At 50.8% G+C, this 25,908-nt stretch overlaps 1 protein-coding gene across 2 annotated transcripts in view; it reads left to right on the top strand.

Annotated features, from left to right (window-relative positions):
• Nucleotides 1-25,727, top strand: part of PCSK6 (proprotein convertase subtilisin/kexin type 6) — a 36,793-nt gene extending 11,066 nt beyond the window's left edge. The window contains exons 4-21 of one of the 2 annotated variants that reach the window (XM_069866383.1): nucleotides 501-644; nucleotides 1,236-1,312; nucleotides 2,051-2,139; nucleotides 5,305-5,477; nucleotides 9,343-9,555; nucleotides 11,539-11,639; nucleotides 13,239-13,342; nucleotides 13,808-13,925; nucleotides 14,993-15,181; nucleotides 15,418-15,554; nucleotides 17,545-17,724; nucleotides 18,314-18,416; nucleotides 18,991-19,187; nucleotides 19,625-19,712; nucleotides 20,983-21,074; nucleotides 22,357-22,486; nucleotides 23,506-23,618; nucleotides 24,039-25,727. In XM_069866383.1, the coding sequence (XP_069722484.1) occupies nucleotides 501-644; nucleotides 1,236-1,312; nucleotides 2,051-2,139; nucleotides 5,305-5,477; nucleotides 9,343-9,555; nucleotides 11,539-11,639; nucleotides 13,239-13,342; nucleotides 13,808-13,925; nucleotides 14,993-15,181; nucleotides 15,418-15,554; nucleotides 17,545-17,724; nucleotides 18,314-18,416; nucleotides 18,991-19,187; nucleotides 19,625-19,712; nucleotides 20,983-21,074; nucleotides 22,357-22,486; nucleotides 23,506-23,618; nucleotides 24,039-24,136 (2,346 nt within the window). In that variant the 3' untranslated portion in view covers nucleotides 24,137-25,727. Of the gene's footprint in view, nucleotides 1-500; nucleotides 645-1,235; nucleotides 1,313-2,050; nucleotides 2,140-5,304; nucleotides 5,478-9,342; nucleotides 9,556-11,538; nucleotides 11,640-13,238; nucleotides 13,343-13,807; nucleotides 13,926-14,992; nucleotides 15,182-15,417; nucleotides 15,555-17,544; nucleotides 17,725-18,313; nucleotides 18,417-18,990; nucleotides 19,188-19,624; nucleotides 19,713-20,982; nucleotides 21,075-22,356; nucleotides 22,487-23,505; nucleotides 23,619-24,038 lie in introns of those variants that run through there. The other variant, XR_011338241.1, reaches the window with a different exon arrangement.
• The last annotated feature ends 181 nt before the right edge of the window (nucleotides 25,728-25,908 follow it).

Below are 25,908 nucleotides of genomic sequence, written 5' to 3'. Positions count from 1 at the left end.
GTAGCAGGATTTTAAAATTGTGAATTCATACACGAATGTTGTAAGAGTTTCGCCATCATTAGCAGCCCCTCGTTGTGGTCAGCACAGCAATGGCTTGGGAGCAGTGTGGCTGCAGTGCCAATGCATTTTCCCCATCCAAGAGATGCAACCATCTATTAACATTATCATTTTTCTTCTGCCTGCTTCATTGATCTATATTTGACGGTGAAATTCATTGAAAATTAACCGCAGGAAGGAAATGAGCTCTTGAAAACCGAAGAGCCTGCAATATTTGAAATGGAAAAGGAAAAGAATAGTAGGGAGGTAGCATTGCCTGGATTAACTGCTGCTGGATGGCTGTGATCAATGGAATAAAGTTACAACAAATCTACAAGTTCAATGGCAGGGGGTGGGATGCAAATATATTTTGTGGTTGATTAAATGGACACCAAGCCTGGCTGCTTGGGTAGATGGGCTGAAATGGGGTTGCAGCCTTTTTGCAGCTGTGTTTCCCCCTATAGCACTGCAGTGATAAAAGCAGCCGCTGCAGGTCGGAGATGAACATCCTGTCAGCCTGGCAGAGGGGCTACACCGGCAAAAATGTCGTGATCACCATCCTCGATGATGGCATAGAGAGGAATCACCCTGACCTCCTGCAAAACTATGTGAGCTGGGGGCTGGATGGGCTGGAGCTGGGACTGGGACTGGGATGCATGGTCTGAGGCTAGTCCTCACTGTGAATTGATTTATGGAGAATTTCAGCATATAAACAGAGCTTAAGTATGTGCATTGGCAGATTAGAAGAAAAGGTTTCTTAAGAAAAAGTTCAAGATGTTTTTAAGAGGGAAATGAGGTTTTTGGACAAGAGAGTTTGGGGGAAACTCCCTTTGCAGCTGCCTGGGAAATGGCCACCTCCCTCTGGCTCCCCAGGGCAGAGCCAAAAACCTGCACAAACCCACTCAGCTCCAGTTCAACCCCTGAACGTCAGCAGCAGCAAAAGCGACAGGGCTGGATTTAGCAGGATTTGGAGCACAGAAGGCCTGTCTCTGGTGGGAGCAGGATGTTTCCCCCTGGGCATCCATTCCTCAGCAGGGCCTACTGCCCAAGACTCTTTCCCTTGAGCAAATAGTCAAACTAAGTGGAAAATAGCATTTACTGCCCAGCTGGCTGTGGGTAAAGGATCACACTGCTGCTCTGGCCACTTTGTCCTGCACTGTGCTGATAAGTTGAATTTAATGGTGGCAACATGTTTTCAGGACCCTCTTGCAAGCTATGATGTCAATGGGAATGACCACGACCCAACTCCGCGCTACGATGCCAGCAATGAGAATAAGTAGGTGATGGTAATTGTCATGGAGCTGGTGCCTTTGTGGTGGGGGTCCTTGGGGCTGGGTGTTCCCGCTGGGGTGTCTTCTAGGTCGGTGGCCTTTCCCAGTCACCAGAGCTGCAGAGGATGCTGCATTACAGGCTTTGCACAGGTTTGTTGCATTTAATGCAACTCCAGCCTGTGGCAAACATGCTAATTCCTACCGAACCCTTGAGCCATTAAAAGACAGCACTGCAGGGGTTTCCTTACTGTGACTGGGGATTAAACCATGTGAGTTGGGCTGGGTGGCTTAGAGGTCTAAACTTGGACACACTTTCTGGGCTTTAATTTTCCATTAAAGGAGAACAGGCACATAGTGGCATGTGTGGAGAACTGGGAATGCAAAGAGAAAATTGCACTTAGGTACAAGATGTGAAGAGCAAACTGCATCCAGGTGTGAAATGCAAATAGCACATTGTATTTAGATGCAAGATACAAAGAGCAAATTACATCTAGTTGCAAGATGCAAAAAGCAGCAAAGAGCAAATTGCACGTAGGTGAAAAATGTAAACAGCAAATTGCTTGCCAGATGGGTTTCCTCCATCCCCCTGCACTTGTTCTGGGTTTTGTATAAAGGCTCTGCAGCTCTTGGGACACTCTCTTCCACTGCTCTGGCCTCAGGGCTGGTTTCTGTGTGCTCAGTGGGGGATGATTGGAGGGATCCTTCACCACGGGGCATCACTTCATGGGGTTTTCTCTTTGCAGGCATGGCACTCGCTGTGCAGGGGAAGTGGCGGCGGCAGCAAACAACTCGTACTGCATCGTGGGCATTGCCTACAACGCTCGCATTGGAGGTAAGGCTGGCACCTGCCTGTGGCTCCCCTGTCCTTCACTGTCCCTCTGAGGGACCATGGTCACCCTGGCCATGCAAATGGGCTCCCAAGGTGGCTGATGGGATACTGTTCCCCCAAATATTGCCAGGAGAGATTCTCCTCCTTGGTGCCTTGGCTGCAGGGAGCCCTGAGGGCACTTGCAGGAGGATGGGGGATGTGACACGCAGGGAACTCACACCCCATATGTATTTCGTGGTGGAAACCTTCTGCTTGAGCTGCATCCTTGCCATGAGGATGTGTGTGGATCGAGGATGTGGTGGTTTCACCCCATGGGTCCACAGCTGTTCATGTGGGGGCCTGGCCTTGGGGTGGCTGCATTTGCTATGGTCAGCAGCGATGGTTTAGCTTCAGAGCTGAAATCGTTTGTTTGTGAGGTTAATCTCTGCAGATGAGCTGCTTGGAGCAGGGAGTCTCGGGAGGTCCACAAAATACTCTCATGGGGAAATCCACAAGGTGGTGGGGAGCCCTTAGCATGGTCCCTCAAGTAACACAAACTGCAGGAAGCAAATGAATCTTTATCACCAAATTGGATCCTGGTGGTAATTTGCACTGCAGAGTTCATTTGTATTAGCCTATCTGTTTTCGAGGTGGGTTTGAGCTGGGGCTGCTCTGACCAGCCCAGCTGGTATAGCATCTGCTGGGGAGATGGCGGTGCTGGGGGAGGATAAGAATGCAGTGTCCCATCTGCATGGGTGGTGGGACCACATAGAGGACAAATGCCTAGAGTTAGGTCCTTACTGGGGGTTTTTGCCCCATCCCTGCCATGACTGAAACAGGAGAGGGGTTTTTACTGCAACTTCTCCTGCTACCCTGACACTGGGAGAAGTCGCTGTCAGGAGCATGGACCCAGGTGCTAATGGGAGGATTTGGGGCTTAATTCCTTCTCTTGCCTTATTCATCCTGGCTGTGAAAGAAGGAGCTTTTGTTAGGGTTGTGTCTGCACAGGAGCAGTGGCCCCAGGGAGTCCTGCTCCTGGCCAAGCAGCCTCAGTGGTTCCATGTGCTGGGAAAACTTCCCAAGGGAAGAAGTAACTCTGGGGAAGGTGAATGGGGGAGTGGCAGGGACTGTAAAGGCATTGATGTGTCTGCCCATCCCACCCCATCCCCTATGCCCCCTGCATGTGGGATGGCTTCTTGCTTTTCAGAGGTTTCTTGCCTCTAAAAAATCATCTCCAGGCAAGCACTGAGCAGCAGCAGAGCAAGACAAAGCTCCTGGAGGGGTTTAAGGCAGTTTTGTATCCTGCAGGATCAGGCCATTGCTTTCATGTTGCTTTTCAAGCTCATTTCTCTGCAGCACTTGATAGTCACTTGTTGACTTTATAACGACCTGTGGGTCTAATTTTATTTTGCTTCCTTTAACGAGTGCCATGCCTTGGGGGTGTGCTGGGGAGGTCTGGAGTGATGCGAGGCACGTGGCCATGGGCTGGGGGCCATGGGCTTCCCACAACGTGAACAGACAAAGGGGACAAATAAAGTCTGTAGCCATATCAAGTTTGGGATTGTGGAAGAAAATGCGCTATAGCTGCAGTAAGATTGATTTTAGACGGATTACGCAAATAAAACAGCGATTAATGAGCACAACTTGTTGGGGAAGCCTATTTGTCACACTCGGAGAGCAACCATCTAATTTCACTGGCTGCTATTCAGCACTCTTGCGTTGCTTTCCATTTGCTGCGGGCAAAATACATTGCTGCTCAAGAAACAAAGCGGGCTCCTGCCATTCCTCCTCCTCCTTTCCCCTCTCCTCAAATGCTTGCTTCGAAGGCCAGTATTGCTCCCTGCGTGGCAAAGAGCTCATTTATTTTGCAGCATCCTTCCATGCTCCCTCCTGCCCCCCATTATTAAACTGGGGAGGGGTCCTGCATTGGGAGTGGTTACTCTGGGCTGACACTGGCTTTGGACTGACTTTGAGCTGACTTTAGGCTCACTGACGAACATTCCAACCCTTGGCTGGTTTTGCATGCTGCACCACAGCCGAGCGAGGCTCAGACACCAGGCTCAGCTTTTCCCTCCTTCTCCTTGTGTTTTCTTGTAAACATGACAAAGAGAAGACGTTTTCAGGAACTGCTCTGCTCCCTGGCTTTATATTTCTAAGCTTGTTTTGGCTGGTAGGGGACAGCGTCGGAAAGAGATATTTGAGTTGACTGGTGTCCAGAGCACAGCTGCAGCTGTAATGACATCTGCCTACAGTTGTTTGCCTTAAGAAAAAATGCATGTGGAAAGGGAAATGCATTTTTATAAACCAGGCTCTCTGTGGCTGGCAAAATATGATGCCAAAATTTTGAGCCCCTCCATTCCTACAAGGGCTGTTTCTGTCTGAGGTGCCCGGCACCCTCTGTGTGCTGTGCAAAGGGGGTAATCCGGCAGGGAAACGGTGATAGGGAACGGTGGGGTTTGTAACCCTCCTGTTGCAGCAGTCGGACGCTAGAGATGTGCAGCTCTCCGCTGAGAGCTGGTGGGCTCTGCCTGCAAGCCACTGCGGCTGGCACCTGCTGATATTCCCAGCTGGAAAAGAGTAAGGTTATCCCAGGTGGCAGCATTGTCCTGACGTGGGTTGGAGTCCTGGCTCTGATTCTGGCTGTGCAAACTGCAGCCTAGGGCTTCTCCTAAGGCTTTTCCCTGTTCCTGGCACTGCTGGCATCAGCTGACCAGACATAGGCTCTGGGGATGGTCACAGTTGTCCCCGCTTGTGGGGTGAGACTTTCGTCCCGCTGGTGTGGCCAAAGCTGGGGTCTGTGAGCTCTGGGGAAATGCTGTTATTTTCCAGGTGGAGAAATTCGTTAGATAATGAATTAAAAGAGGGAGGAAGGGTTTTAGCCGAGGGATTTTGCCACCGGGGAGTGCACAGTGCTCGTATAGCCCAGTCCCCACAGATGGAGGGGGAGTAGATTGTAACTCCCCCGCTTCCATCATTTGCCATAAAGTCAACAACACAGACAACTTTCCAAAATAGCTCCCCAGCTTCCCGCTGCCGGGTTTGTTAGCGCACGGGGCCACGTGTTGAAGCTATTCCAGGCGTGCCTGAGCTGTGCGGTTTCTGCCGCTGTTAACAAAGCCCTTTGATTGCAATCCTCGCACTTTCATCCAAGCCATTAAGCCCTAATGTCTGATGTTTTTGTGCTTTTAGGCATTCGTATGTTAGATGGCGATGTAACAGATGTTGTTGAAGCGAAGTCGCTTGGCATCAGACCCGATTACATTGACATTTACAGCGCGAGCTGGGGGCCAGATGATGATGGGAAGACAGTTGATGGACCTGGTCTATTGGCCAAACAGGCTTTTGAGCATGGTATTAAAAAGGTGTGGATCCCGCAGCGCCCAGACGCGCTCGCCCTCCTCCTCCTGCCCCGTGGGGAACATGTGCCGGGGCCGTGGTTGGCCCAGGGTCCGGCACGGGGACGGGTGGCTCAGCCTCCCAAGGTGATGCCAACACTTAGGGCTGGGGCGGGAGGGGTGAATCATCTCTAATTTTTCCTAGTTTTTCTCCGGTGTCCCTTAGAGCTCTGGTGGATATTGTGGCTGAGGGTGGTGACAGCAGGAGGTGCCTGGTGATGGTGCAGCACCAGCAGGACCTCTCAGCATAACTGGTCCCGGTGGGAACATCCGGCAGTGCCAGCCACCGGGCAGAGCCTCAACTGAGCAGGCAGGCCCCAGGATGAGTTGCAAAGCTCTGCCGGGCTTAAGAAACCCGAAGAGGTTCTTGGAAGGGTGACTTTGCACCTCACAAAGTCCCCCCTAGGTGCCAGCACAGAGGGAAGTGGCTGTGCCCTCAGCATCCTCCTCCACCCTCCTTCACCCTCCCCTGCATCCCAATATACTTTCCTGGGGATCTCCATCACATCAAGCGTTTCCCTGGTTTTCCACTCAGAACAAGCAGCTGCATCATGGCCAGGGTGGGATGTGTGTGCAGTGCCAGCATTCAGTCGTGGAGGTGCAGGGAAAATTCAGATGATTGTCCCTGAAGTCCTCCAGCAAGAGGGGCTCAGCCAATGCCACATGTGGCTGACAGCTGTCAGTCCCTGGTGGGGGTGCCCTGGCCTTCCCACACCCCATCTTTTTTAGGGCACTTTTAAAAAAAAAACAATATTAGCTAAAAGCATTGAGAAAAAAACCCTTTCTTGGCAGCTCAGTGGGTGCTCTAGGTAAGTGTCACAGCAGCTCGGGGCTGTGCAGTGGGTGTTCCCTGGGTGCTTTGGTCAATTTGGGGTTGGGTTTTGCTGCCAGCAGCCCCAGGCTGGGTGTTGAAACCCCCTGCCTCGCTCCCTGCCTCCATTCCTGCCTCTGCTACCTCTTCCCACCGCACACCGGGACTTGGGGCAGCTGCGGGCTGGGGTGATGCAGCCTGCTTGTTATCTAGAAATAGGGTGGAGTGTTTTTCCCACTATTTACTTGATTTCCTGCCGGGGCGGTGAGCCTGCCGAGGAATCTATTGAAACTCTGGGAAGTTCACGCTGTGTAAATACAGGGGAACAGGCTGCTTTTTAGACCTTATTTTCCCATGTGGGAGCAAATGGGCGGCAGCAGGGTACTTGCCCAGCACAGCCTTGCTGTTTTGGGATGCTTCTTTCTGTCTCTGAGGAAACACCAGACCCTGCCACCCCTGCCATTCTCCCCTACTACCATCTATGTTTGCAGCACCCACTATTCCACATGTACAGCTCTTAATTTCCAACTTCTTCTTGTTAAATAACCAGGAAAGCTGCAAGCACATAGTTAACCGCTGCCTTCAGCCGAAGCAAACAGCTGTAACTGAGTTATAAATCCTTAAAATTGAGTTTTTAATGGAAACATTAAAATAACCTTTTATCTATTAGCGATAGGACTGTGCTGGGGTAATTTATCATCTTGTTTCTCGCTCCTCCTGCCACACCTTATTAGTTCCCAAGCTAACGAGGGGATATTTATCCTGGGCTCTCATGAAGTGCTGTTGGGCAAACACCCAAGCCCCAGCAGTGTTGCAGAAGCAGGGAGATGCTGTGCATCCTGCATCCGACCAATGTGCTGCTGGGGTGAGCCAGATCATCTCCAACCTGGGCCAAGGAGGGATTCCCTGGTTTAAATGATGCTCAGATCCAGGTTTTATAGTGGCCAGGCACCCCTTGCTGGGATGGCGTTGTCTTAGGTAGATGGCAAATAAAGAAGTTGGGTGTTTGAGGTCTGCTCGCAGAAGTCTTGGTAGTTATTTGCTCTTGTTTGAGAACAGAGGGAAAAAGTGTGGTTTTTTTCCCAATTCAAGGGAGTTTCAATATGTGGTGAGCTCTCGCTCTGCTAGGAAACGCTGTCAGGTGTTAGATGCGCATTGCTGTAGCGTTATTTATGTGCCTGTTTGTGTCCTTGTGCAACCATGCTGGCTACCTGCGCAGGGATCCCAGGGATGTGAGTTTGGGACAGGACTGAGCAGTATTTCTCAGCACTCTTGGCTCAGATGCTCAGGGTGCAGGATGCAAGGGAGATCTGGGCTCCCTGTCTATTTATCCCAGTTTAAATTATTATTACGTCTCCACACTTCTTTGGCAATCGGTGCCTGGTTTTATTCCTCTTATTGGTGATTTAGGAAAGCCAGGGTTGCATGCAGCAGGGCTGCTCCTTGGAGACGGGTGGATTTTAGTGTTGGAGAGCCGGACAATTGCTGTCTGTGCCAAGCACGTGGGCTGGGATGCTGCTGCCTTGGAGATCCAGGAAACCCTGGAAAGCAGGATTGGAGATGCCAGCAGCAGACTTGGTGGGCTGGTGAGCTGTGTCGAGCTCTCCGTGATGCGGGCCAGGGCAATAATTCCCTTTGCAATTGCACTTTTTCTTGCAGAGCTCCAGACAGCTCTATTAAATCTTTGCTAGGAAAATACCCATCCAGTTTGGCCAGGAGGCAGCCCAGATAATGAAAACTTTCATAAAGTAAGGAAAGAGCCTGACTTAGCCTGTGTATCCAGAGGTAGTGTCAGCTCAGAGAGCCTCTGCCCCAGGAAGGGGGTGAGACAGGTAATAAATGATCCCTCTCCTCCAGCACTTAAAACCCACAATAAATCCAAGTGAATTCCTCAGAGCAAAGCTGCTTTATTATTATTATTATTATTTTTTGTGGAGGAAGCTGCCACAGAGCAGTGGGAGGAAGGTAAACACCAGATCTGTCCAGGCTAGCACTGAAATCTTCCTGTGGCAGGAGCAGCTGTGGGGAAGATGGGGCTGCTCCGTGTGCTTCCATCGCGAGCCAAGCCCCGCAGCTTGGCGCCCTCCCCGGCGAGCCATGCCTTCTGGGGCAGGGAAGCAAACCAGCCAGTTCATTTCCTGCCCCAAACCCCCTCAGGTCACCAAAATCCTCCCTTGGGACTGTAGCACCCTGTCAGCAAACCCTCACAACAGGGCTGGGTTATTCCAGGAGTGTGGGCATCCCAGGTGGAAGGAGGATGGAGTGGTTCTCCCCCACACTTTCGGCTTTGTTAGGGGCCCCTCATTGGCATCACGGCCACTGCTTCCAGGTGGGATTTTCCCCCTGGCGCCGGGGAGGTCTGGGTAGCTGGCGCACCCTTCCCACCCACCCAGATCCTGGTGGGCTCCTGCAGCTGTACCTGGTGGGATGGCTTCATCAGATGTTCCTGCCAAGTCATGAGGAGAAAAGGCTAGGATTAAAAAAAACAAATCAAAGGAACCTAAAAGATAGGCTGGAGGAAGGTTTCTGGTGGTTTGGGGGAGAGGGAGTGGGGTTGCGAGGGGCTTTGTGGACTTGGGGAAAGAGATGTGGGTTTTGGAGGGTTTCCTGCTGGTTCCTCCTGTGGAGCTGTCCCTGCACCCCAGAAAGTGCTGTGCCAGGTGTTACCACCTGGTCCAGGGGCTCTGAACACCCAAGATGTTTTCCCTCAGGGGAGCCCTTGGAATGTGCCAAAATCCCTGTTGCTGGAGGCTCTCCCATCCTCATGAAGAGTTGCTGCCTGTGAAACTAGGGCTGGTGGAGTCGAAGGGCACGTTTGTGGGGGCTGATCCAGGGGACATGAGTACTGGGCAGGATGGGACCCATCCTTCCACCCTAATGAAACCCTACTTCAAGACCCCAAAATCAGGCTTATTGATGGCATCCCAGCTTTGGGGGAGGGCTGCTTCCTTCTCCTCATGCCACAATGGTCTCATCCTGGTCCAACACCTCCTCTAACCCTTTGTCCCTCTCTGCCTACAGGGCCGCAGGGGCTTGGGATCCATTTTCGTCTGGGCATCAGGGAACGGTGGCAGAGAGGGTGACTACTGCTCCTGTGATGGCTACACCAACAGCATCTACACCATCTCCATTAGCAGCACCACCGAGAATGGCTACAAACCCTGGTATCTGGAAGAGTGCGCCTCCACCCTTGCCACCACCTACAGCAGTGGGGCTTTTTACGAGCGGAAAATTGTAAGTTTTGCCCCAATACTGAGCGTGGCAGCATCCCCTGGGTGTTTTCTGCATGGTTGGGTTGGATGATGGCTCTGTTCTAAGAGCCCTGCAGAGTGGGTTTTTCCTCCTTTTTTATGGTGAGGCCAAAATTGCTCTGGTCCTTGGGAAGAGCTATGGGATATGGGTGTTTTCCCTGGTAAGTGGGTGAAAGGGCTGGAGGTTTGCAAAAATACCATTGCAAATATTTACTTGTCCCCCAAAGTGCTGGCTCGTTGTGCCTTTGCTTAAAAAACAAAACAAAACAAAAAAACCCCGAGTATTTCAAGCATTTTTAGTCTGAGAGAGAAAAAAGAGGGAGGATGGCAAAGATGTGGGAGTCTCAGATGGGGAACAGAGACTTTTTGGAGCCCAGGAATTGCCTGAAAGTATGTGCACCTGTAGATGAGCCTGGTTTTCCCTGCCTCCCAGGCTGTATTTGCCCTCTTCCAGTGGCTGCTGTGGTCTCATCACAGCCAGGTCTTTCATTACTGATGTCACCATGCACCATCTGTACCTTGGGCAGTAAAACATCCCCCACCAGCATGGTGCCTTACCTGAGCTGAGGGGGGAAGATTTCCACCTAAATAAGTTTATTTACAAAAGTGGGTGGCACATCCCCGCTCCTTCAAAAATCAAAATTAACTCAAAATCCAGGAGCCTTTTAAAAATCACAGAATCACAGAATAACCAGGTTGGAAGAGACCCACCGGATCATCGAGTCCAACCGTTCCTATCAAACACTAAACCATATCCCTCAGCACCTCGTCCACCCGTGCCTTAAACACCTCCAGGGAAGGTGACTCAACCACCTCCCTGGGCAGCCTGTTCCAGTGCCTAATGACCCTTTCTGTAAAGAATTTTTTCCTAATGTCCAGCCTAAATCTCCCCTGGCGGAGCTTGAGGCCATTCCCTCTTGTCCTGTCCCCTGTCACTTGGGAGAAGAGGCCAGCACCCTCCTCTCTACAACCTCCTTTCAGGTAGTTGTAGAGAGCAATGAGGTCTCCCCTCAGCCTCCTCTTCTCCAGGCTAAACAACCCCAGCTCTCTCAGCCGCTCCTCATAAGGCCTGTTCTCCAGCCCCCTCACCAGCTTTGTTGCTCTTCTCTGGACTCGCTCCAGAGCCTCAACATCCTTCTTGTGGTGAGGGGCCCAGAACTGAACACAGTATTCGAGGAGCGGTCTCACCAGTGCCGAGTACAGAGGGAGGATAACCTCCCTGGACCTGCTGGTCACGCCGTTTCTGATACAAGCCAAGATGCCATTGGCCTTCTTGGCCACCTGGGCCACTGCTGGCTCATATTCAGTCGGTTGTCAACCAACACACCCAGGTCCCTCTCCCCCAGGCAGCTTTCTAGACAGACTTCTAGTCTGTAGCACTGCATAGGGTTGTTGTGCCCCAAGTGCAGGACCTGGCATTTGGCCTTGTAACTGGTTGGGCATTTCTTTGCCTACCTCCCCGCTCTGAGCATTTGGTGTCCAAATATCGTGCTCTGCCCTGAAATGAAAAAAAATGGAAATGGCTTTTTTTCCTTTTTTTCCCCATGCAGGTGGAAATTCTTGTCCAATGCCAGGAACCAGAGCTTTTAGGGAAAGCCTTTAATATGGCACAGCTCAACAAGCATGTACCCAGCCCCAGCCCTGCCCTGCTCACGCTGCTCCATACACAGCTTCTCTTCCGGCTGACCCACAGCAAAATTGACCTTTTTTCAACTTTTAAATAGTTCTTACACCTTTGAGCAAAAGAAAGTGTAAGCAGAGGTGTTTTCCCATGTGCCAAATGTCTCTGCACCTACTTTTTGGGGCTCAGAGCACCCCGGCGGTGCAGGAGCTGCAGCAGGTTTGGGCACCCGCAGGGTCAGCTCCTCACTGGCAGCATCCCAAGCAAACCTGGGGTGCTCGACGGGGTAGTGCCCGCGCGGGGAGCATCTCCAGCAGCACAGGGCTGCAACTCCTCTCTCCATAGGTCACCACAGACCTCCGGCACCGCTGCACGGACGGCCACACTGGCACCTCGGTGTCTGCCCCCATGGTTGCAGGCATCATAGCCTTGGCTTTGGAGGCAAAGTAAGTGTAACCTCACCACCAGCTTGCGGGGGGATGTTTCCAAATTTAGTAGCTGGCAAGCAAACCAGAAAGAAAATAACGTGTTATTTTTTTACTTCTGGAGCTACTCAGAATGGGGTAAAGTTAGTCTAAATTGCTCCTTTTTGGCATGGATTGGTACAGTGTTGTTGGTTTGTGTCTAATCTTCCTGCAGGTGTTTTATTGAGCTAATTCTTCACTTGTTGCCATCTGTTGAAAAGTTTGGGTTGGTGAGATAAGTCAGGCTTTTCATTTGGTACATTGAAACCCCTGACAGTCAGCTCCAACAGGAGTTATATAAATACTTCCCGGGGTAAAAAAGTCAGAAAACATCAAGGAAAATGGAAAATGTCTGTAGAAGTGATGGTTTTCAACTGATATTTCATTTCTGGGAGAAAAGGACTACTTTTGCATAATGTCAAAAGCCCATGCAGCATGACCAGCTGCGACGTGCTCTCTGGTTCAAAAGAGCTGCTCTTTCCTTCCTGTCCCCGTCCTGGTCCTATCGTTGTCCCCGAGCCCAGGAGTAGCCCTTGCTGGGGACCAGTCTCACCCCTTGGGCATCCCTGTGTTGATCCATAGAGCATCTTCTCATGAACTTCTTGCTGTTATTCATTTCTTTTAATGTGGTGGAAATAAGGCTGTGAATAAGTCACAGGGCAGTGTTGTGCTCGTGTCTGGAGACAATTGTCACGACATGTTGGCTCCGTTCCATCTCCTCCAGTTTAATCTCAGTGTCTAGGGTGGGTGAGCACGTTTCCAGAGATGCCAGTTTCATTACAAATATATTAAAAGCTTTAGATGTAATTTTTGAATTGTTTAGCCAAGGCATAAACCACAACATTAAGTACCAGAGCTTGGTGCTCAGGCACTCCATTATGACGAGAATGAATAAATTGAATTCCTTTCCGTAAATGTTACTTGAGAGTAATAAATCCTAGCTCGATATGCTGAAGAACTGACTGTGGCATATTCTTCAGCAATCGCCCTAGGCTGGGGTCTGGTAGGGCTCAAAAGCACACAACGCTCAGTATCAGGCACCCTAAACACACAAACCTCATGCAAACCCCACCTAGGAGAGGGGCTAGAAACACTTGGGGTTTCATTTTTCTCCTAAATGACCAGGGCAGGTTTTTTTTTCCAGCTGTTCTTCCTGTGCAGGGAATGTTTTCTCAGCAGCACGCATCAGTGAGCTGCTGAGCCAGGTACCCTGCCTCGGAATGTGCTTCATTCCCAGCCTCCTACAAGAAAATGGGGAAAACCTTCCTGATTTGCTCCGGATATACTCTGGAGCAGGAAAGTTAAATACTCTTGGCCAGGAATAAACCCTGTAATGCCTGTGTGCACTTGGCATCCCTCCCTGCGGCACCCAACTCTGCTGGGGCACCGCAGGTGATGTCCAGCCTCCAGGCAGGGCATTAGCATTTAAATCATCAATCCATAACCTTTTGGAGCAGGAAGGAGGTTGGGAGGGTGGGAATGCTAACCCTGGAGGTAGCTGCTGCTACCCATGGAGGTTCCTGCTGCTGTTGGAAAGACTGGATGTAGTAGGGTCAAACCATGAGCCACATGTTGTTGCAGCCCCCTGCTCACCTGGAGGGACATCCAGCATCTGCTAGTCAAAACCTCACGGCCGGTGCACCTGCGAGCAGATGACTGGAAGACCAATGGTGCCGGGTTTAAAGGTGAGGGGCTACGGGGACAAAGGCATTTTCATTTTGGTAAAAATGGCTGCCCAAGGGAAAATAAAGGTTCATAGAGCTTTGCTCTTGGAAGCGCTCACCATGGATGGCCTCTCAGCTGTCCTGAAGGCTACTACTTATGAGGCTGTTGAGCAGAGGGTGGAAAAGGCAGTAATTCATGGGGCAAGATGTTTAGAAGCCTTGCTTGATGGAGGCTGTCCTGGGCTGCAGCGTTGGCTGATCCTTTTGGTAGGCTGCTCCCAGCAGTGAATTGTCCCTGCTGCCAATGTGGATTTGGTGTGTAACTCGGGCAGGGTGATGAGCTCTGCATTTTGAAGCACCTTGTACCCCAGTGGAGTCAACTTCACACCTTCTCTGGTGACTGGAAGATGCTCCTCCAAGCTCTGACGAGGAGCTGCTGGCCCCTGCTTGGAAAGCAGTGGGTTTCTGAGTCTTCTCTCTTTCCAGTTAGCCATCTATATGGCTTTGGTCTGGTGGATGCAGATGCTATTGTGGTGGAAGCCAGAAAGTGGAAGTCGGTCCCTCCACAGCACATCTGCGTGGGAAGCCTGGACAGGGTGCCCAAGTGAGTGTCATGGGATGGGGGGGCTCTCCTGGGGCATGTGGCTGCTTGGAAGGAGCTTTGGAGGAGCCAGCTCTTGCAATGCAAAGGCTCAGCTGCTCTCCCAGCATTTGGAAATGGAAATTTGGAGTTGGAGTGGCCAGGAGAAGCCCAGGTGCAGACAAGGTGATATTAAAGGATTTCATAGTCAAAGAGGCCCGCCTATCCAGCCCGAGGTCTGTTTATTGACCCACAAGTGCCCAGCCAGGTCCTGTGCCTTATGGCTCAGCTCACAGCAGGGCCATGGGGGCTCTCTGGGACCAGCTTTGATGGCAGGTGATTTATTTTACCCTTTAGCATGCTTTCACTTCCCAGATGAATGATCAGCAGGGAATTTTTGAGGGCTGATGCTGAGAGACCAAAATCAACTCACCCACTGGGTCCTACATGGGCGGTGATGTATAGGACTCTCCTTCTTCCACCAAATACCTTGTCTCAATGAAAGACACCAAAAGTTGGTGCTTTGTTGCAACGATTCCCAAATTTCCATTGTCTGAGGTCTCTTGGAATTTGGGTTCAGGTTCAAACCAGTTTAGGTTCACGCCTCATCCTTGGTAGGTCTGTCTCTGCTAGGTTAAAGAATGGAATCAGGGATCTGACCAAATGAATACTCCTGGTAAAGCCTTGCCTGGCTGCAGAGCAAGTTGAGTTGTTCATCAGGAAAGCAGTCCCTTCGGAAAGACTTGCGTGTGCAAAACAGGAATGAATTGGAGCCAAATGTGTTCACAATATTATTTATCTGATACAGACACTAATTACAACCCAAAGAGGAACGCTGTGCTGATAATTATAACAATGAAGTACCCTTGCAGCCCATAAGGCATAGATCTTAGAGGCAGTTCAAACCCATCTCATTACCATCGAGCAATTCAGCAAATTCCTGTGCTAGGACACTGTGTTGCAATGGAGAATGAGATAATTTCTGCTATGAAGCCGTAGGAGACCAGGTTCAAACATAACCTGGTGCCTGAGCTACTGGGAACCAGGGAGCACTGCTGTCCCTGACGTGATGCTCTTCCTATCCCTGGTAGGTACATCCGTGCAGACCATGTGCTGCGTGCCAGCACACTCAGCAATGCCTGTGCTGAGCACCATGACCAGCATGTACTCTACCTGGAGCATGTCGTGGTGCGGCTCAGCATCTCTCATCCACGCCGAGGTGACCTCCAGATCAGCCTCATCTCTCCAGCGGGGACCAGGTCACAGCTCCTCGCCAGGAGGTAAGAGGAGCTGGAACCAGCACATGCCTGGGCTGGGCAGAATCCTTGTTTGAGGGGTTGCTGCAAGTTTGCTTGGATTTTTTTGAAAGTGGGGGCATGCTTGGGTCTTGGCTGCAGGAAGGCTCAGTACAAGAGTGGCAGAGACATCGATAAAATCTTTAATTACCTATCTACACTTTCTGATTAAATAAGATGTTCAAAGTCACACTTCTCGATGCATGGCGTTACTGTTGCAGGGTGTTCGACCACTCCAACGAGGGATTCAAGGGCTGGGAATTCATGACTGTCCACTGCTGGGGGGAGCGGGCAGCAGGGGAGTGGACCCTAGAGATCCACGATACACCGTCCAAAGTGCGCAATCCCACAGTGCAAGGTAAGGGTCCACCAGCACTCATTTTCCCTGGCACCTTCTGGTCCACTTCACCCTCAAAGATCTTTGAAGGCTGTTTTGCTTAGCCAAAACTTTTGCTGTGAATTTTAAGGTCTTCATCAAAACTTTATTGCCCAAATTTTTAAAAAATGGGAATAAAACTCAAGCCCGGAGCGCGGGAGCCTGCCAGTGTGGCTGAGCCAGGAGCAGGTTTTCTCCTACAAACAAACTTGTTGCAACCAAGAGCCAGGTTTCCAAAATTAAACTGTAATGAGTCAAAATGAGGAAACCCAAGAGCTGTAATTATTGTTTGTTTGTTTTGCTTCACTGCTGGGACATCTGGCGCGTGGGCTGGTTGTGCAATGGCACAAGGGGATGATGCCCCTCAGGCTGTGGAGTGGAGGGATGGATGGATGGACGGACGGACAGACATGTCCTCCCTGGGCTGCCATGGACCGGTGGGGGGTGGCTGGGCTCAGTCTGGCCCCCTGCGTGTCCTCAAGCCCGCTGTGTCACCCCTCTCCGTGGTTTGCCGCCTGTTCCCTGACCCCCTCCTGGCAAAGGAGCTGGGCTGGAGGATCCCGCCCCACTGGGAAGGGGCAGCCGCCTTGTCTGCTGGTGGCACCAGGCATGAAGTATCCTGCCTGGGGCTGGTGCATGTTGTGCGGGGGTTAAAATCCACACGCTCACTGATAGGAAGCCAGGAGTATATTAAAAACCTCCCCCATGCGACTTTCTGGCGCATGTGGGAGTTCATTGTGCAGAAGTGGTTTTGTTTGCTACCTTCCCCAAAAATCTTTTGAACTCAGAGCTGCAGCAAAGCGGTCACGGAGCTGCTTTTCCCCCTGTACTTGCAGTTTGTAGAAGGTGTTTCTAAGCCCCTCACAGGCGTCAGGGCTTGGCTTTACCTGGCTTTGCAAAACTAAATGAAAAGGAGTGTGTTAAGTCACTCCCATCAAAGGGTCTGCACTGGCTTTGAAGTGGAGAGAGCAGAACAGAAGGAAAAGGAGAAGATGGTCCCATCCTGCAGCAGAAAGGGATCTTAAATGTTACTTTAATACCATTAAATTAAACCAATTTGATTAATTAATTTAATACCAATTAACTATTATGGGTGTCCTGTCACTGACTGTGCTGCATCCCCAGCAATCAGCCCTAAAACGGTGTGGCATTTTCTCACAAAGGACATTTTAGATTTAAAGTGAATTCTTCCAGAGAAGGCGTGTGGCTGAGCTTTTCGCTGGCTGATGCCACCCGAACTCACCCCATCATGGGCTCCGTGTCGGTGCTGCTCGCTTGCAGCAGGTGGGTGCTCTCAGCCCTTTCAGAGAGCCAAAAGATTTGGGTGTTGGAAGTGTTAAGCCCTTCCTGGAAACACAGGGATTAGTGGTTAAAGCCCAGTGTGCTGCAGGCATGAAGTGACTTGTGTTGGTGGGGAATTGAAAGAAAAACAGCACTGAAAAGAAGCAGCAGCTTTTTTTGGACCGTCTCCCCAAAGTGGTGGTTTGGGGAGGACCCTGGCATGCGTCATCCCTAGTCCTCAGTGCAGCACAGGCTCCAGTGGTCCCCGCAGTGTTTCAGGGGACACCAGGCCAGCTCAGACCTCTGACATGTTGGACAGGGGAGTGGCTGGAACAACAGCAGCAAGAAATAACCCAGTGTGTGCCGGGCAGCTTTTATTGGGCAGAAATAACCCTCCATTATGGAGCTTTTAAAGTTAATGTTTCTCACTACATGTTGGGCGTGAAGGCTGTGGTGATGCTGTGGTGCATCAGCTGAGTTATGGAATAAAAAAATCCCTTGTAGATGCCTTGAACGGCTGGGAGCTATGGGGCTCATTAATGTTTCTGGGTGTTCTTTGTTTGGTTCTGCATTGCTGCACCAGTGGTGAAGCCCTGATGATCTGGTCCATCCTCCTCCTTCCGCCAAAGCCAGGTCCCTGGGGATGAGTGGGATGGGGAGTAGAATGGGTGATGTTGTGTCTGCCCCACAGGTAAGCTGAGGGAGTGGAGCCTCCTCTTCTATGGGACAGCTGAGCACCCCTATGGTGCTCTGGGCAGCCCCCAGTCCCGTGGGAGGATGCTGGAGGTGTCGGCATCGGAGATGGAGCCATCGAGAGCCGCCTTCCTGCAGAGCCAGGTGGAGGTGGTGGAGGAGGAGGAGGAGTATGCAGGTAAGCGCTGGCTGAGCTGCCATGTTGTCCTCCCCAAAGTACCTGGGAAAATACCTATGAGGGGAGCCACAAGGCCTGATCCTGCCTGGGGCCAAGGCTGGCTGGGAGGAGTAGTGCCTGCGGCCAGCACAGGGCAGCAGGACGGTGAAATTAGAAGGTAGCAAAACACCCCGTTCCAGCTCTCCCACCACTAATTGGTGGTGCAACTGTCTGAGGTGTAAAAAAAGCTTCTCTGCCCACCTTCTTCCCTGGTGCAGGCAAAGGCGGGCTTCCCTGCTGGTCCCCAAGGACCAGGTCTGGCCCCTCTTTCAAAGCTGCTCCTGTGCCAGGGTGTTCAGATGGATGGTTGGGTGGGATTTGTGCTGGGGAGAATGAGCTGGAGTAGAGGCGAGCACCCAGAGCCGTGCAGAATCATAAGATAGATAGGATAAGATCCGCAAGATCATAGGTATAGGATAAGATAGGTGGAGGGTCCCCAGCTCCTTCCCCATGTCCATTGGTCCAGGGAGGGTGTGCTCAGAGCATCCTGGCGGTGGGGTCTGAGGATGCTCAGCCTCTCCCCTCACTGAATCAGTGTGTCTCTCCCCAGGTCCATGCCACCCGGAGTGCGGTGACCAGGGCTGCGATGGCCCCAATGCTGACCAGTGCTTGAACTGCATCCACTACAGCCTGGGCAGCGTGAAAACTGGCAGGTGAGGGGTTGTGGGGTGTCCCTGCGGGGTCCCCGGACAGTGGCAGTGCCTTTCCCCGGGGCTTGCACTGCAGTGTAGATGTTTGTACATAAGAAGAGACACGTGGGAAAGAAAATGAAGGAGGAGGATGTAAGGGGATCGCTGCCTTGGACTAGGGTGCAGTGATATGGGGGACACATAGCTGGAGAGTCCCAAAGGATCCTGGCCATGTAATCGTGCTGGGAAGAAGCATTGGCTTCACTGGTCAGGGCCACCCGTGCCCAGGGGACAGCTGGCTGAGTTGCCAAAACGCTTCTGACTGGCGTTTCCACTCTTCATTCTCTTGAGCTGGCATTGGGAATGTTTTATTCATAGATGGAGTTGCTGGTCAGTAGAGTCCCCAGTTCTTTATTACAGAGCCATGACATTCAAGACACCCTAAATCTTAAGAATAAGAAGGAAATGAGCCCAAATCACCATCAAGGCTGAGGGATACCCTGTACGCTGCGGGTGAGGGGACAGCAGCGGGTGCCAGGCTGCTGGATGGCGGCCAGGTGTTGGCACCAAAGCCCAGCCTCTCTGGTTCCTTCCCCAGGATGTGTGTGAGCTCGTGCCCTGCAGGGTTTTTTGGTGACAAAGGTGCCCGGAGGTGTCGCCGGTGCTACAAGGGCTGTGAGCGCTGTGTTGGGAGGGGACCGACCCAGTGCACGGCATGCAAGCGGAACCTCTACCAACACCAGGAGATGAACACCTGTGTGGTGCTGTGTCCACCTGGGTTTTACGCCGAGGAACGTAAGGATGTTTATCACTTGCAAGCTGTAGCATGAGGATAAGCAGAGTTTGCTTCTATTCTAAGTGGTATGGGTGGAGAAAACACCTTGATTTTTTAGTATTGGCTTTGAATTTCCCCCTTTGACCTGCTTTGCTCAGGGCAGGGAGGAAGAAAACCTCTGGGTGTTCAGAGGGTGGTGCAAAGCAGAGGCACTCAACTCAGTTCTTAATTACAAGACTGTAATTAATGAACCTAGCTGCTTGCGAAGCATTTTTCTTCTTAGCAAGCAATGACAGATAAGGTCATCTGCAATAGCAGAGGCCAGTTGGGGCAGGGGATGTGCCTCTCCGCCCCGGGGAGCTGGCACTGGGGTGCAGCGGGGCTTTGCAGCTCCAACTGCCGCTGGCAAATCGCTGTCCGGATTTTATTCTCCCTGCCTTGCTTTGTTTTTTGAAAGGTCAGAAACGCTGTCTGAAATGTCATCAAAGCTGTAAAAAATGTGTCGGCGAAGCAGACAGATGTACTGCATGCAAAGATGGATTCAGGTAAAAGAGCAGAACGGGAGGAGTTTATACCTGAAGCGTTGGTACCTGTGGTTTAAATTTGGGAAAACCAACGATAAATTAGAGAGTGTATTCAAGACCCAAGATCCTGCTTCCATCGTACTATAGCTGTGATGTGGAGCTAGGAATTTAAAGGTGGTGCTTTGTGTCCATTTCCTAGCTGAGAAGTATGATTTAAATTTAATTTCCTTTTCTCCAGTGCTTGCCAGGGCAGTGGGTGAGTGCTGTGCTGTGGGTACAGACGGTGCTTGCTGACTTCCCTGTGGCACAGGCAGTGCTGCCCGTGCTCATGGGCTGAGTCCTGCATCCTTAGGATCACTCAGAAGAAGATGCCATCCAAATTCATTGTCCTGCAACCACAGCAGCTCCTGGGGTGCTCGGTTTAGCTCACCTAGCAGAGCTGGTACCGGGCTGAGCTGCTCCAGGCAGGCAGAAAATCTCCCTGAAAATGCAGAAACCCTTCCCTCTGCTTCATCCACGCAGGAAAATTTTATCCAATGTACCTGTTGAGTGGGGTTAGTGTAGGATAGTGGTTTTCCAGCAGTGCAGGTGGGGCAGCCCTGGCCCTGGGAGGAGCACTGGGTGTCCTTGCTGCTGGCCCCACAACTCCTGTGGGATGCAGATCCCAGCCGTGCTGGCAAGCAGCGTCAGCACTGGGAAGACACTGTTTTCCATCTTGAAGCACGTATGGAATTACTATCCCATAGCAGTTTGCATCATTCAGGGACTGTAAGTAGGCCAGGAATAGTGTAGCAGCAGGGCTCTCTCAGACATGGAAATTGCCGCTGCCAAATGATTATCTACTCCCTCGGAAAAGCTAAAGTGGAGGCGCTTGTCGGACATAATCCGCATGGTGCTTGACTTTTATTGTCCAATATCCTTTTAAGCCAGGACTTCAAATCATCCCTGCCACAGCAAAGCAGCACCAGCCCAGCCAAGGCACTGAACCAATTTCCTTCTATTCCCAGGAGCCTCATGGTGCAAAAGGTCTTTGGGCAAGCCAGGCTGGCTGCCCACAGGAAAGAAGAATTTTATTTCCTCCTCGATACTTAATTAAGGAACCTGCAGCTGTCCCTTTGGTCCAAACAGGACTTTAATTCCTCCTGAAGTGATGGCTGGCTTTCCAATGCCTCCTGCACTGCAGGCTGAGGCTACTCTAGGCCACTGGGGGATGTGGAGATGGGGATGGGCTGTGTGGTGTCCCCAAAACCTGTAGCTTTGGGCGCAAATGTCCTCTCTGCTTTCCCGGCAGCTTGGCAGGAGAGAGCTGTGTGCCCGAGTGCCAGCCCACCATGTACCTCAGCCAGGAGCCCCGGAGGTGTGAGACCTGCCCTGCTGCCACAGGTATATCTTTTGCCCCACAGCATCCCCATGCAAAACCAAGCACTCGTGCCTCGAGAGCTGATGCCCACGGTACCCACCCTGAGCTAAGGCAGAGTGTGCCAGCAGGGAAGCAATCCCAGCTCTCCAGCACATCCTGCAAGGTCCTGGGAGTATATTCATATTAGAAAGGTTTTCAGGGAGTTTTTACATTTTTATTAGAGCCATTCTTTACTTCCCGATTCCCCTGAAGCCAGGTGCTTTAGTTTAATAAGGTTGCTGGGGAGGCCATAAAACCCTCTCAGAGTGATGGAAGATGGTTTTGCAGCATATAAAAATGTCAGGCAACCAAGGCACCTTATCCTGGCCACCCCGCAGGGCCAGGATGGCCGCTGCTGGCATCTCCCTGTTGCCCAAAGTTGCTCGGTGTTCCCTTTAAATCCTGCCTTTTTTGCTTCTTGAAAGTCCAATTATTTTCCATTGTTAATGTTTGTGTCTGCCCTCAAAATCATCATAGATCTGATGATAATATGATCTCTAGACAATTCTTGTTCAGTGGCATGAATCTCATCTATCATACATGGGCAATTTTGTAAGACTAAATCCAAAATATTTATTGATCTTGTTGGCAAGTGTGGAAGGGAACAAGCTCTTAATCCCTTAAGAAAATTACTTCCCTTCTAGTTCTTATTCCAGTCAGTGTAAATGTACTTCACCACAATTATTTTTCAAGGGTTTTTTTTGTCTCCTTTCCCTGCATAACCATTTTTCAAGCCCGGCGTGTGGAAGGCCTCTAATAATACTGCCTCCATCACGGCCATTTGCCATCCAGCCACAACGCACCAGTGTCAGAGTGGGGCCCTCTGCTTTTCCAGCTCCTCTCCCAAGCCCTTCCCTTGTCCAACAGCTCTGCCGCCCAATTTAGCATCTCTTTTTTTCCCATGTATTATTCTGCATAACGCAGGAAAGCCAAATCAGTGCACACTTGGGGGTGGTAGCTGATGCCCTGAGGGGATTTTGATGTACTGTCCCATGCTGAGCTGCTGCAGCTGGCTCTTAGCTCTGCAGAGGGCAAGACGTTGGGTCCTGGCTGGGTTTTTTGGAGTGGGAGCTAGTTTTTGGGGGATAGAAGCTGAGTTTTTGGGGTGGGAGCCAAGCAGCTGCGCAGTATGGAACTGGATAAACTTTAAGGTCTCTCCCAACCCAAACCATTCTATGATCTCGCATACAGCTGTGGCCGCACTGGTGTGATGTGGCTCTTGTCTCCAGAACCACCCACATCATCCACTCTCTCTTGTCCCCACAGGGCCAGGTTGGGAGGACTGTGTCCCCTGCAGCCCCGAGGCTCTTGCACCGCACTGGCGCTGCGTCCCTGCCTGCCGTGAGGGCTTCTACCCCGCTGACAGCCATGGGCTGCCCAACAAAGTCTGCAAGAGGTACAGTACCTCCCCGCATCACAACCAGAGCAAAGCCGGGACTGATGAGGAGTGCTGGCAGCAATGATTACAAAAAATAGTGCTGAAAACAGCTTGGAGCTGGAGCTGTTTACTAGGAAAATCAAAATAGGGTTGAGGGAGCCAGGGCAGCTGTGAGGCTGGACCCCACATGCCCCTGCCCTATAGATTTAAGAGCAGCAAGGCTGCACACTCCACAGCTGTAGCCAGCCAAGGTGTCTTAGGGCTATGGTGGAAGGGGCTCAGCCCCAGCCCCAGGCTCTTTGGAGTGGGTGTGGGAGGAAGAATGATGTTTAGGCAAATATTCCAGCTTTCAATAAAATCTGCTCCATTAGCCCCATGGCCGTTTTGGGTTCAGCTGCTCCTTGGCCAAGCACAGGAGCTGCATGTGGGGAGACAAGGAGATGCCAGGAGGCAGCAATTTGCTCCCACTCTCCAGCATTCTGTGCTTTAAATGAAGAGTGGGAGTGGATTCAGGCTCATTAAAGCAAACATGAAAGGGAAGGGTTAAAGGTGACTTGGGAACACGCAATACAGTCCCTGCCTGCCTAGGGTTTTGCTCACCCATTCCGGCTTTCCAGCAGGGGAAACAGGGGACCAGCATCCCTACCTGGGGCTTTCAGTTATAGTATCTGCAAGCTGTTGTCCCCAGGCAGGTGGCACAGCTGCTGGGCTCTTTCCTCTGAGCAAATGGGTGGGAGCATCACAGGTTCCCCTTGCAGCTATTTTCTAACCACGATTGCTGGCTGGCAAAAGACGTGTGTCTCCTGCTGAGCACTTTTGGGATGTCATTAGCTGTCATTGAGCTGGCACCAGTTAGTCCATTTTAACCAAGGCTTCAGTAACTTTTCAAGCTTCAGATTTGCTGTTTTCCACATCTTCCTGTTTGTTCTGAATGCTGGGGTGCCGGAAGACACATTTTCTGAACAGTGGCCCATTTTGGATGGTTGGGGTGAGGGTTGCTGTGCTGGTTCAGACCACAGTAGGGTCTCTCTCCCTAGGTGCGATGACCACTGCTCAGCCTGCGAGGGCTCCAGTGGAAACTGCCTGAAATGTAAAGAAGGTTTCAGTCTCCTTGGTGGCTCCTGTGTAACAAATGAAACCTGCACCAATGGTAAGTGGTTGTGGTAGAACCACTGGCACAATAGTGCTTCCCCCACAATTAAAATAAGGGGTCTGGGGGATTCCTTTCACTTCCAGCTGAAAGTGCTGGAGCTCCTGAGCTTGCTGGGGCATGGCTGCAGTAAACTGAGCCCTGATTGCAGTGGGCAGGTTACGTGACAGAGCTGCTGGATATCTGCCTGTTGCTCAAACACATCCAAGCGTTTGTATTTTGTTATAGTTTAGTCTTGGGGCTAATTCTCCCACTCGCTGCAAAGCTGCTTTATTCCTTCATTAAAAGATGCCTTTAAAAAGCGGCTCTTCTTTTCAATTCTCTCTCCTCCAACACTGGAACGAATTGCACCGCCTGTTACGTGCAATGTTTGTTTATTTAAAATGTTAATCTGCCCTCATTTTCTCTTGTTTCTCCCAGCTGACAAGACTTTCTGTGAGATGGTGAAATCAAACAAGCTCTGTGAAAAGAAGCTGTTTGTGCAGTTCTGCTGTCAGACGTGTCTTATGGCCGGGTAAAGTTCAACGGCTGCATCCATCCAGGACTTCCACCAACTGCCAGCCCAGTTTTGCCAAATGTTTAGAACAAAAGTTTATTTTTTCAGCTTTGGGAGAGTTTACATGGTGCTGTCAAGCATTCGCTCGTAAGTTTGATAGCTTTAATATCACTGTCAGCGCGTTTCTATAGCAATATGTTAAGCAGAGGTTGGATTGTACCCTGAACGATCGGGTCCTGAAAGGCAGCAGACAAGGGGTGATATTAATACTCTCAAACACTCCTCATGAGCAGGGACCAATGCATGATCCATGTATACATGCTTGGTTCTTTGCAGAAATCTTACTGATCTGCCCGCTCTGAGCAGCTGGCGGGAGCCCTCACTGCAAAGGATGCAGGACTTCATACATCTGCAAAGAAAGAGCTGTTTCTGGCTCAGTTTTTGGTACCTTTATCTGCTAGGTGATGGCTGATGTAAGCCTGCATTGCAAGTGGCCAGCATTGTGCTCTGTACATATGTAAAACGATGGATTAGGTGGTTCCTGGGGCAGTGCCCTAAAGCCTGCTCTGGCACTCCTGTTCGGATTCGTCAGTAGCTGTTTCTCTCTGGCCAGGGCAACAACTGGAGATCTGAGGACCAAAGCGAGAGCTGATCCCCGTGGGTGTGCAGGTGTGGCAGCCCAGCGAGTCCAGCAGGGCATTGCTCTGTGGGTAACTGCAGGCAGGCAAACCCCATGTGCCTACAGGGAGTCTTAGGGACTCGGGGAACTCGTCCACACGGATCAGCTTGTGGGGTCACAGCCTTACCACAAAATATATTTCCCTCCTGGAACTGCTAGTAAGTTACTGATTAATTCAGTTCTGGAACAAGTTAGATCCTTCTAAACGAGATGGTGTCCCAATTAATCTCTTCCAGCATTTTGTGTTACGATCCTTCCCCTGTTTCCCCTCTCTCTCACAAAATCCTCCTGTTCACGGCAGTGATTTTTCTTGGGCATCTGTTTCCAAAAGAGACATTCCAGGGATCTGGCCAGGAAACTCAGAATTCTACAAAACCTTTCCTTGAAACAAACCTCTTCATGCTCTCTCTTAATAATAAGTCATGTGGTGTTTATATATAATTGTGTTTAAAATATCCTTGGCTATGTTGTTTTACAGATTTTTTAAAAATAACTTATACAATCCTTGTTTTTTCTCTGTGGACTATTTTTTATATGGGAGTGGGAAATCTCTTTTGTGTCTTACATCCTTCTCTTCTCCTCTCTGACCTTGCAGAGCTGCTCTTTGCACCAGACGTATATAAACACTCTTTCCTGTGCTGCATGCTCTGATTTTCACTGTTAATAATTTTAATGAGTTAAACTTTCTGCCAATGAAATTCACAGTACACATTGTCACCAGTTCCACTCAGAACTGGGATAATCCCTGCTTGGTTTCGGTTGCAACGATACAGACCCTGCCTGGGCTTGCCTGCTCAAGCTCACCTCAGCCAGGTGAGGAGGGAAGAGCCACACCATCCCCGGTCCTCACCTTCCTGGAAACCCAAGGAAAGATGGAGCTTTGGTGAACTGACCGTTAAGTTAATAAACTATTGATCTCCCTTGACAAATGAATCTGTCCTTTTTATGAATTTATGCAGTGCCATCCCAACCAGAGGCAGGGCAGCGATACACTATGTGTCTTTATTTTGCTGTCCTGGCCGAATCTGCCAGTCAGCCCAGAGCACCTACAGGGGGAAACGGCTGGGAAACAAATGAGCTGCACCTGCAAAAACATCACTTTAGCCCTTATAAAA

The sequence above is a fragment of the Phaenicophaeus curvirostris genome, chromosome 12 (genome assembly GCF_032191515.1).
Source record: "Phaenicophaeus curvirostris isolate KB17595 chromosome 12, BPBGC_Pcur_1.0, whole genome shotgun sequence".
NCBI classification, from domain to species: domain Eukaryota; kingdom Metazoa; phylum Chordata; class Aves; order Cuculiformes; family Cuculidae; genus Phaenicophaeus; species Phaenicophaeus curvirostris.
Note: the sequence above shows the minus strand (reverse complement) of the source record. Positions and strands in the feature narration are given on the sequence as shown.